Below are 11,281 nucleotides of genomic sequence, written 5' to 3' on the forward strand. Positions count from 1 at the left end.
GGCGCTGCCCGGAGTGACGGCCCCGCCCGCCAGTGGGGAGCGCTGCCCGCGCCGCTCGGGACGGACGGGCCGCGGGCGGGGCCTCGCTGTTGTTGTCGCCCGGGGTCTGAGGAGAGGATCGGCCGCTCGCCCGCCCGCCCCGGGAGCCTCCCAGGTCTCGCTCAGCCGCTCGCTGCGTCCCGAGCTAGTCGGGGACATGTCGAGGTGGGCGGGGGCCCGGTGGGCTGGCGCCAGACGGCGGACGGCGGCCGAGGCACACGCGCCCTCCTCGAGCTTTCCCCGGAGACGCCTTCCTTTACAAACGCCCCGGGCTTGAAGGAGCCGTCACGGCGAGGAGGCCCCGTCAGGACCGAGAGCAGGAAACGCCGGTAAGCCCGCTCCCGCCGCCTCCCCGCCTCGGTGAGCCGCCTCCCGCGCGGACTACAGCTCCCGGCGTGCACTGCGGCTGGCGCGTCCAGCCCGTGCGCGCCTTGGCTGCGCGGAGCATGCTGGGAGTTGTAGTCCGCGAGGGGCCGCCCGCTGCGCGCCGCGCGCGAGGCACGACGGGACGGCGCTGCCCTGCCCCGCCTGCCGGGCCCTGTCACCTTCAGGGCCGGGCGCCCGGAGCGGCCTCCCGGGGCTGCCAGCGGCCTCCCGGGGGTTCCAGCGGCCTCCCGGGGCTGCCAGCGGCCTCCCGCCCGGCCCGGGAGCGGGGACAGGCCCGGGAAGGGGCCGAGCTGCTTGCGAGCCCTCCGGGGCCTCCGGGCCCGCTGGAGCAGCCGGGACCGTCTCAGTTTCCCTGTGCTAGCCCCCCTTGAACCTGCTCCTCCTCCTCAGCCTTCTCCTTCTCCAGTGCCCTCTTGGCGCCCCCGCCTCCCTGTCAGGTAACGCAGGGAGTGTCTGGTAGGTCCCTGGGCTGGACACCACCAGTAATGATGGCAGTCGTTGCCTTGGTCCTGAAGAGGACGTTGCTGATTTCCATTACCTAAAATTATCCATTTTGCTGTTTCCTTTTCCGAGGTTGAGCACTTCAGGTCACCTGTCCCCTCAGCTAGGCTCTGAGTCTGCAGGCTTTTACACGAGGTAGCTTTCCACGGTCCCTGCTGGCACCAAGACACCCCACAATACCCAAAACCGTTTTGGTTACTCTGGTTTAAATTTAAAACGAGCCCTTTGCAACTTTTGGGATGTCCTTGGGCTGCCCCTCAGCTGTGTGCTAAATGAGCTGGGGCGAGGAGGGAGACCAAGCCGTGGTTTTGGGGCCAGGCATCTCCTGCCTGGTGTTGCTGGGCGCAGGCACTGTAGCCAGCAAACCTCTGTCCTTGTCCCCACAGGTGGGTGTTTTTGTGCCAAAGCCCCACTCTGACCACAGCCTGTGTTAAGGGGCCTTTTATTCCACCACCCAAGGCTATGCCTGTGCTGGGGTGAGAAGTTCCATATCCTGTAAAATTCCTGCTGTGGGTACAGTGATGCTTGGAAGTGCCCTGAGCATTGGCTCACCAAAGGCTCGTGTTAGTCCTTCCCATCTTGTCATTGCCAGGTCTTCTGCTGTGGTCTGAAGTGAGCTGGCACATCATCCCAGCTTCCACCCCAGAGCAATTCCTGGGTGGGAAATGGCCACCAGCTCTTGATTTCGCAGTGTCTGTATCACTTTTTCCCAGATTTCCCTTCTTCCCAAGTTGTTCCTGAGCTCATTCCTATCTCCTTTCACTCACAGCAAGAGGGAAAAGGTTGGGCTGGTGTGGGGGCTGCTGCAAAAGGACCTGGTTTTCCCTGGTATGGAAGACTGACCTGGACTGGGGGCCAAATATGGTGCTTTAGTGATCGCAACAGAACCAGAGACTTGCAGGAAAGCACCTGGGGGAAACTCGCTGCTTCCTTCCTGCTTGGAGGGCTGCCAGTCCCTGTGGACATTTGATGCTGGATCATGGAATCTTAGAATGGTGAATGTTGGAAGGGACCTTAAAGATCCTCAGGTTCCAACCTCCCTGCCATGAGCAGGGACACAGCCCACCAGACCAGGCTGCACAAGCCTCATCCAACCTGGCCTGAAACACCTCCAGGGATGGGGCAGCCACAACCTCCCTGGGCAACCTATTCCAGCACCTTCCTATCCTCCTGGTGAAGAATTTCTTGCTGATGTCTGACCTGAACCTCCCCTCTTTTAGTTTAAAACTGTTACCCCTTGTCACTGCCCTCTCTGGTGAAAAGCTCCTCCCCAGCTTTCCTGTAGGCCCCTCCATCCTGTAGGATGGGACTTGTGGAGCCATTTGCTGCCCTGGGCAGGAGAGCTGTCCTACCCCTGGCAGGGCAGGCAGGGGCACCACCCCAGTTTTGCTAGGGCTGTGCTGTTGGGAGGCTCAGGGCTGTGTAAGGGCTGAAGCTGCCTCGTGGAGGTGGTGTTTGCTTTAGTACAGTTTTGACCTGCACCTCGTCGGGTTTGGTCACAGTGGGTAAGGTCACAGGAAGCACGTCCCTGGCCCTGCCACAGTGTTGGTGTCACAGTCACACCTGCAATCCTGAAACCGAAGGGCTGGGGCTGTTCCTTCGCTGACCCTGTTGTGGTGCCCAAGACAGGACAAGTATTCCCTGGGAGCCCTGGCGTTGCCTCCCGAGAGCCCTGGCACCACTTCCCAGGAGCCCTGTCCTTGCCTGCTGAGAGTCCTGGCACCGCATCCCAGGGGCCCTGGCACCACATTCCTGCCTGTTTATGATTCTCCTGTTACGTTCCCGGAGAGGCTCCAAGCTGGGAAGGGAGCGTGGGCTGGGTGCTGCGGGGAGGCTGCCTTCCCCCTTCACCAGGAACATTAACCAGTTACCCAGTCCCAGTGTCAGTCCTGCTTGGACAGACCATGAAGCAGCAGCTCCCTGAGGGGCTGTGGTGGTCGCCCCAACTGGGGGCTCGGCTGGGGGGGCCTGTGTCCCCAGCCTGCAGCAGAGCAGAGCTGCAGGCTCTTCCCCAGCCTCGAGGGGGAAGGATCCAGCCAAAAAAGGTCAGGGATCTCTGAAGGCGGGGGGGACTCAGGAAGCCTGTCAGGCCACGCTGTGCGAGTGCCCCCCATCCCCTCCCTCCCTCCCTCCGCAGGATCCGCGCCCTTTGCAGCAGCCGTTGCGCAGGAATCGCTCCAGACGCCGCGACGATGAAGCTGTTGGAGAACTCCAGTTTTGAAGCCATAAACTCCCAGCTGACGGTGGAGACGGGCGACGCTCACATCATCGGCAGGTGAGAGCTGGAGCCACTGTGGGCCCCTGGACCACCACTGCTGCCTCTGGGAATACGGGAGGGTTGGCCTTGGGAGGGACCTTTCAGGGTCATCCAGTCCAGCCCCCCTTGACAACAGCAGTAATGACATTGAGTTGTCACACACACACACAGTTTTCTCCATTCCTCTTCCATTTTCCAGAGGGAACACTCCTCTCCCACTGCTCTGCTGGCTTAAAGTTGGCAGCTCCTTCTGCTGGGGGGTGAGGGGTGAGCTGCTGGTGTCAGGTCCTCTCCTGGGTGGACGATGACATTTGTGTTGATGGTTTCTCCTTCCTCGCTGGGATCCATGTGGGATCACCATTATTCACTAATGCCCTTGTGCCCCTTCCCTCTTTCCTCCTGGGGCTGCAGCTCCGTGTCGCAGGGGGATTTACTCCTTTTCTGCACACGGGAACCCGTTCCTGTCCTCTTTGTCCCCCGAGGCCCAGGCTGGTCCCAGCCCTGGTCCATGTTTCCCTGAGCACTGCTGAGCTGTCCCTCCAGTGCCAGCCTGTGCTATCTCTTGTGCCATCCTGCCTGAGCCCCTTCACGCTGCATCCCACCTCTCCACCCCTCTGGGCTGCTGGTCCCAGTCCATACTCTATGGGACAGGGAGGGAGAATGACTCCTCTTTGGCCACAGCTGCCACCTCTTCCCTTGCTTGTTGTGGTGCCATTTCCATGAAATTGCTGCTTAAACACTGAGCGGAGTCTCCTCTTGGAGCCAGGCACTGGGAACAGCCCGAGCTTGGGGAATTCCTTCCTGCACCCCTTGGTCTTCTCTCTGAGGCAGGGAGGGGCTTTGTGCAGTTTGTTCATTGAATCTTGGAACGGTTTGGGTTGGAAGAGACCTTCAAAGCTCATCTAGTCCAGTACCCATGCAATGAGCAGGAACATCTTCAACCAAATCCTTCAACTCCTGGAGTGTTCCCATGGATGAGGCATCTCCCACCTCTCTGACCAGCCTGGGCCAGGGTCTCACCACCCTCATTGCAAAAGATTTCTTCCTTATGTCTAGTCTGAATCTCCCCTCTTTGAGTTTAAAATCATCACTCCTTGTCTTGTCACTACAGGCCCTGCTAAAAACTTTGTCCTCAACTTTTTTATCAGTATTTTAAGTCCTTAAAGGCAGCAGTGAGGTCTCCCTGGAGCCTTCTCTTCTCCAGGCTCAACACCCCAGCTCTCCCAGCCTGTCTCCAGAGCAGAGCTGCTCCAGCCCTCCCAGCATCTCCGGGGCCTCCTCTGGCCTCTCCAGCAGCTCCGTGTCCTTCCTGTGCTGGGGACCCCAGCCTGGCCCCAGCCCTGCAGGGGGGTCTCAGCAGAGGGGACAATCCCCTCCTGGCCCTGCTGGTACCAGCCCAGGACATGGGAGGTTCTGAGCTCCAGTGCATGGTGCTGGCTCATGGTCCGTTTGTCACCAACAGTTGTTCTCCTGTTGGAGCTGGAAACTGTCACTGGGAAAAGCTTTTCAGGTGCCTCTGACAGGGTCCCTCGGCCGCTCTGTGTCCCTCAGTGTCCCACAAGGGAGTTGCTCCTTGGCCATCTGCAGACCTATTTTTGGTGCTGGCTGAAGGGCTTCTCCTTGGGTTCATCACTCGCTCCAATTTGCCAGGCACAGCTCCTGCCTCTCCCTCATGCTTCCTGTGCCAGCTGTCAGGTGGCTGCACAGGGGGACTTGGAGGGGCGGTGAGAGTTCCCATGGGGCATGTGCGATGCTGTTGGCAGGGTCCTGGGTCTGGGCTGGTGGCCAGGGTGGTGCCAGGGCTGGCCTCATGCAGGGTGCTGTGTGTCTCTGCAGGATCGAGAGCTACTCGTGCAAGATGGCTGGTGACGACAAGCACATGTTCAAGCAGTTCTGCCAGGAGGGGCAGCCGCACGTCCTGGAGGCCCTGTCACCTCCTCAGACCACAGGGATCAGCCCCAGCAGGTGCTGCAGGAGGGGGGGTTGTCTGCCCCACCCCACACCACGGGCAGCTGCATGTCTGCGGGGGCAGCTGGGATTTGTGGGAGGAAGGACCCTGTGGGGGTGGTGGTGACACTGGTGTGGGTGTGGGCTGGCTGCTCTGTCTGGTCATGGTGCGATGGAAGCGTTGAGAGGGAAAAGCCCTCTGAGGTCATCCAGTCCACCTGTTCCCTCAACCCTGCCAAGGCCCCCACTGCCCCATGTCCCTCAGCACCATCTCCGGGGCTTGGAAACCCCTCCAGGGATGGGGACTCCCCCCTGCCCTGGGCAGCCTGGGCCAGGGCCTGACAACCCTTGCCAGGAAGGAATTGTTCCCCAGATCCAACCTCAACCTCCCCTGGCACAACTTGAGGCTGTTCCCTCTTGTCCCAGGGCTTGTTCCTGGGGAGCAGAGCCCGACCCCCCTGGCTCCAACCTCCTCTCAGGCAGCTGCAGAGCCAGCAGGTCTTCCCTCAGCCTCCTTTGCTCCAGGCTGGACACCCCCAGCTCCCTCAGCTGCTCCTCACAAGTTCTCCAGACCCTTCTCCTTCTGCTCCAGCCCCTTCCCCAGCTCCGTGGTCCTTCTCTGGACACACTCCAGCCCCTCCATGTCCCTTTTCTCACCCAAAACTGACCCCAGGTTTTGAGTTGCCCCTTCACTGCTTCCCAGCTCTGGTCCTGCTGGCCACCCCAGTGCTGACACAAGCCAGGATGCTGCTGGCCTCCTTGGCCACCTGGGCACACTGCGGTTTGTATTCCATGTGCTGGTGCCCTGTTGACCCTCCCCTCCTGCCTCAGGCTCAGCAAAAGCCAGAGCGGCGACGAGGAGGGACCCCTGAGCGACAAGTGCAGCCGCAAGACCCTCTTCTACCTGATCGCCACACTCAACGAGTCCTTCCGCCCGGACTACGACTTTAGCACTGCCAAGAGCCACGAGTTCAGCCGGGAACCCAGCCTCAACTGGGTGAGCAGAGCACCCTGCTGTCCTGGCAGAGGAGGCAGCCTGGGTTGGTGGGGAGCGGTTGTCCAGGGATCCTGAGGAGGCCTTGCTTCAGGCAGTCCTCATCCCTCCCAGGAATAGGTTTGCAGGGTGTCTCCTGGGTTGTTTTCCTTTGGCAGCAGCCACCTTGCTCTTCAGTCTTTCTTGGGAATGGCCTCTGGAGCAGGTTTCCCTGCCAGCCTTGGTTAGAGTGCTCTTTCCCAGGGCAGATACTTGGAGGAAGGACTGATTCCAGGAGTGCCAGGAGCTTGAGTCTTTGAGCCCAGAGATCCTCTGATGGCTTTTCCCTCTCCACCGGTGCTGTTTCATAGAATCACAGAAGGGTTTGGGTTGGAAGGGACCTAGAAGATTATCTAGTTCCAACCCCGTGCATGGGCAGGGACACCTCCCACTAGACCAGGTTGCTCAAAGCTCTGTCCAACCTGGCCTTGAACACCTCCAGGGAGGGGGCATCCACAACTTCCCTGAGCAACCTGTTCCAGTGTCTCACCACCCTAACAGTAAAAAATTTCTTCTTAATATCCAACCTAGATCTTCCCTCTTTCATTTTAAAACCATTGCCCCTCTTCCTGTCACTACACACCCTGGTAAAAAGTCCCTCCCCAGCTTTCCTGGAGCCCCTTCAGGCACTGGAAGGTGCTCTAAGGTCTCCGTGGAGCCTTCTCTTCTCCAGGCTGAACACCCCCAACTCTCCCAGCCTGTCTTCATAGGAGAGTTGCTTCAGCCTTCAGATCATCTTCGTGGCCTCCTCTGGACTTCCTCCAAGAGCTTTCTGTCCTTCTGTTTCCCTGATGCCTGTCTCCTTGCTCCCACCCCAGGGCTCTGAACCCCAGGGCGCTCTGGACCATCCTGCTTCTCCCTACCCATGGTCATGGCCAGGCTCTGGTGTCCTTGATGGAGGAGGGCCAGGGGGAGGATGAGGATAGGGGAGGGGGTGGTGGGGCGGCGGGCCAGCGGCAGCCCCCTGCTTCTCTCAGGGCCTGCTCCCTCCCCAGGTGGTGAACGCTGTGAACTGCAGCCTCTTCTCTGCTGTCCGGGAAGATTTCAATGCCCTGAAGCCACACCTGTGGGACGCTGTGGACGAGGAGATCTGTCTGTCTGAGTGTGACATCTACAGGTAACACCGGGCCCCATGCCTGCACGCTGTGGCCTGCAGAAAAATAGTTATCCCTCAAAGAAAAGGGGACCTTTTGGCATGCTCCCCTGCACTGTGTCTCATCGCTGGAGTTCACTGGTTTGTGGCTGGTGCCGGGGGAGCTGCTGCTGCCCTCCCTGCCCACACAGAACTTCCATGCCCTTGAAATCTATGCCCCAGGCAGGCAGCAGCTGTGCTGGGATCTCCCTGCCTCCCAGAGCCAGCTGGGGCATGAGGTGGCTGCTGTCACCCACGGGGGCTAGCCAGGGCGGCTGCTGTCGCCCCTGGGGCTGGCTGAGGTGGCTCCTGCAGCCCATGAGGGCTGGCCAGCTCCTCTGATGAGCCCTTTGCAGTCTGACTCTGAGGACACTGACTCTCCTTCTTGCCCTCTGCCCACTGTGGCAGCTCCCTGCTCCCTCAGTCTCCCCCTTCCCTCCCTTCCACACAAGCTGGGGTGAGAAGGGGCTGGCATGAGAGTGGTGTCTGGCATGGTGTGTCTCACGCCTCCGGTTGCTGTTGCAGCTACAACCCCGACCTGGACTCGGACCCCTTTGGCGAGGATGGCAGCCTCTGGTCCTTCAACTACTTCTTCTACAACAAGAGGCTGAAGCGAATCGTCTTTTTTACCTGTCGCTCCATCAGGTCAGGCCACATGAGGTCTCTGAGGTCACCATAAGAAGGCATTGCCTACCCTGAGTTACCATCCTGGCAGGGCAGGGCCCTTCGGCCCCTGCTGGCCCCGGTGTGGTAGATGTGTGCTCGGGAGGTTCCCTCCTGGCACTGCTGCCAGCACAGCAGCTTGGCCAGGGCGAGGAGCTCAGCCAGAGCCCAGTGCCCTGTGACCTCCTGGGACACCCAACACCAAAGGAGAAGCTGAGGGGAGCTGTGGTTCCCGGGGAATGGTTGGCCCTGCCCCTGGCTGCAGGCATGGGGTGCAGTAACCCCTTGGGAGCAGCCAGCTCCTCCTTCCCGTGGGATCAGTGCAGATGCAGAGACTCGGCAGGAGCAGGATCTCCCCCGTGGCCATGCCGGGCGGTGCTGGCGGGACACTGACCTGTGCCGCCCTTTCCCCAGCGGGTACGCGTACACGCGCTCGGAGCCGGGCGCCGAGCTGGACATGGATCTCGGTGAGGGAGACGCAGAAGAGAACAGGGATGCTGGCGACACCGAGAGCGGCAGCATCGAGGAGGACAGGTCTGTGGGGGGATGGGGGCCACGGCCTGCAGGGACTGAAGTTCCTGCTTCGCCGCTTCCAGAGTGCGGCTCAGCGCTCAGCCGCTCCTGCACGGAGCTCCAGTTCTGCCTCACCCCGCTCCTGCTCTGGGCCCTCAGTCCTCTTTGCCTCCCAGTCCTGCTCTTGCCCCCCACTCCTACTCTGTCTCCTCCTACTTTGTGCCCCCCACTCTGCCTCCTCCTGCTCTGTGCCACCTCTCTCCCTCTCTGTGAGCCCTCCCTTGCTCCTCCATGCACCCCACTCCTGCTCTGTGCCCCTGTTCCCACTCTTCCTCCTGTTCCATGCCTACCACTCCCCCTCCTCCCGCCTCACCGCTGCCACCATTCATTAACATCCATGTGACGCTCTGTGATCATTAAGGCCCTTGTGCTTTGTTACAGGTTGCAAGTTATTTGCATGTGAGTCCCCGGAGGGCCCCGAGGTGCTGCTCGCCCTCCTGCCTTCTCCTGCCTGCATCCCACCACCGCTGAGGCAGCCCCCGGTCCCCGCCCCTGCCCAGCTGCTCTGCCCCACATGTACACTGGAGACCACTCCGGCATCCCGGAGCACAATGGACTGGGAGCAGCCGTGGTCTACTGGCCGTGGATGTGTCTCCTCGCTCCGGCGCTGCCGACCATCCCCCCCTTTTCCCCTGGGCCGGGGCCCCGGACAGCTGTGTGGGAGCTCCGAGAAGCTTTGCTGCACTTTATCGCTGATCTCGTTGGCTGCACTGACCTGCAAACTCCTCGCGACGCTGATCCCGGGCTGGATTTCCCTCGAGCAGTTTTCCCTCCTGGCAATCACCCGGTGACCACCATCCGTCCATCCGCAGCGCTGCAGCCGGAGGGAAGCTCTGCCCGGCCCCCTCCGCACGCCGCGCTGCTGAACTCCCCACGAACTGTCCCCAGTTCCTTCCACAGAGAAGAGTCCGTCTGTTTCAAGAGGTTTGCTTTGCTCCCGCCCTCCTGCCGTGGTTCTCTGCCCTGGTTTGGTTTTGTTGGTTGTTTTCTGATCCTCGTGGGGTGGTGCCGGTGTCCTGCACCCGGGGGTCCCACCTGGCAGCCCCGGGGTGGATGCTGGACCAGGCGCCTCAAGCCCACCCCCAGGGCTTCCTTTGGGGTTTGTTTCAAACCCTTCCTGACTTTGGGCTGCCCAGGGGCCGGGGCCTGAGCTGGGCTGGGGCTGTGGGGCTGGGGCCGTGGGGCTGGGCTTGGCTCAGCCTGTTCAGGGGCTGCGGCAGCTGATTTGGTGTTGGGGTGAGCCCAGTTCTACCACATCTCCCCCTGATCTCTCCATTCCCCCCACCCAGCAGCCACGGGGGGCAGCCCCCCACTCTGCCCCAGGGCCTGGGGGGCCACGGTACCCCCTCCATATTTCAGCAGGTGGCTGAGGGCAGGGAGAGCTCAGCTGAGCACGCACAAACCATTGGAGCTGCCTCCCCATGCCCCCAGCCTCCCTCTGGGGTGTGTTGGAGAGTCTTCCCCTTCCCTCCCAGTTTTTGGGAAGGGCTGTCTGGGAAGGTGCAGTGAATGCCCCATGGTTGGAGACACCTGGCACTGGGGGGCTTCCCCGGAGGGCTTCTCCCCATCCCTGGGCCCAGGGGGAGGCTCCAGGTGATGTTCCAGACATGGCTCCAGCCTCTAGGGGTGTAGAGGGGGTCAGACAGGTCCTCCCCTCTCCCCCAGTGTGGGCTCTGCAGCAGTGCAGTGTTGTCCTTGCTCCTCTCCTGCACTGTAACTCCTCCAAAGCTTGGTTTAAGTTGGAGTTTGTTTCTTCATCGCTCTTCTGGACTAGCCTGAGTGGGGAGGGGGTTGCCTTGGACCCCCTTTTCCCTCTGGGCCCTGGTGGGATGGAGCAGGATTTGTCCAGTTCCTGTCTCATCCATCCGTGGCCCCCCTTGCGCGCTGTTCCCCCAGCCCCTGTCAGGGAACCTGGACTTGGCTACACCCCAATGTATCATTTAACAATAAAGTTTTTCTGTGATTTGTCCACCCCCTTCCTTCAGGGACCCCGTGTGGGGGAAGCCTGTCCTGCCACGGCCATGGGAGATACGGTGGGGGTCTTAGGTCCTGCCAGGACCTGTGATCCCACCTGGGGCTGTGCAGCCCCCCAGGACACTGGCACAGAGCAGGGGCTGTGCTGTGCCCTGCTGCTGGCCATGCCTGTGCTCCCACTCAGGGCCGGGCAGGCACCATCTCTGTGATAGCTAACAGACCCCATGGCCCGGCCCTTCATTAACAGAAGTATTAACTCCCACGGGTGGGTGGCACAGCCTTGAGGAGCCCCCGGCCCGGCTGCCCTCACAGAAGCAGCAGCTGGCACGGCAGCATCACTGGTTCCCCGACATCGTTAGGAAGGCACCAGCTAAAGAAGGTGGCAGCTACGGGGGTGGAAATGGTGTTTTCCCTCCCCAGGGAGCGCCTGCCCCGGGCCTGGAAGGAGTCTTGTGTCCAGAACTCTGGCGCTAGCAGTGCGTGCCACAGCACACCAGGAATGCTGGGCTAGGAGCAGTTGCCTGGAGCTGGGCTCAAGCCACTGGTTCTGGGATCCCTCCAACCTCAGACATTGGTTTTTTTGGAATTAAACAACTTCTGACAAGTTTTCCCATCCTGACTGCCTCGTGTCTGCTCTGGGATTGAGCCTTTCCAACTCCAGCCATTCTATGATTCTGTGAGTAGCCAGAAGGAAAGTCCAGGCATCCAGCTGGGGTTGGTAGGAGGAGGAAAGGCCATGGGGAGAAAGAGAGGTACTTAATTGCAGGTGTGTAAT

The 11,281-nt window shown here is 60.9% G+C and overlaps 1 protein-coding gene across 1 annotated transcript; it reads left to right on the forward strand.

Moving 5' to 3' along the window:
• The first annotated feature begins 31 nt into the window (after positions 1 to 31).
• MAF1 (MAF1 homolog, negative regulator of RNA polymerase III) lies at positions 32 to 10,495 on the forward strand. Its single transcript, XM_051611664.1, has 8 exons — positions 32 to 368; positions 3,065 to 3,202; positions 5,021 to 5,149; positions 5,963 to 6,128; positions 7,160 to 7,281; positions 7,822 to 7,941; positions 8,374 to 8,493; positions 8,914 to 10,495. Exons 2-8 carry the CDS (start codon positions 3,120 to 3,122, stop codon positions 8,933 to 8,935), a joined length of 762 nt encoding a protein of 253 aa, XP_051467624.1. The 5' UTR covers positions 32 to 368; positions 3,065 to 3,119; the 3' UTR covers positions 8,936 to 10,495.
• The last annotated feature ends 786 nt before the right edge of the window (positions 10,496 to 11,281 follow it).

Source organism: Apus apus, chromosome 2 (genome assembly GCF_020740795.1).
Source record: "Apus apus isolate bApuApu2 chromosome 2, bApuApu2.pri.cur, whole genome shotgun sequence".
In the NCBI taxonomy this organism is placed as follows: domain Eukaryota; kingdom Metazoa; phylum Chordata; class Aves; order Apodiformes; family Apodidae; genus Apus; species Apus apus.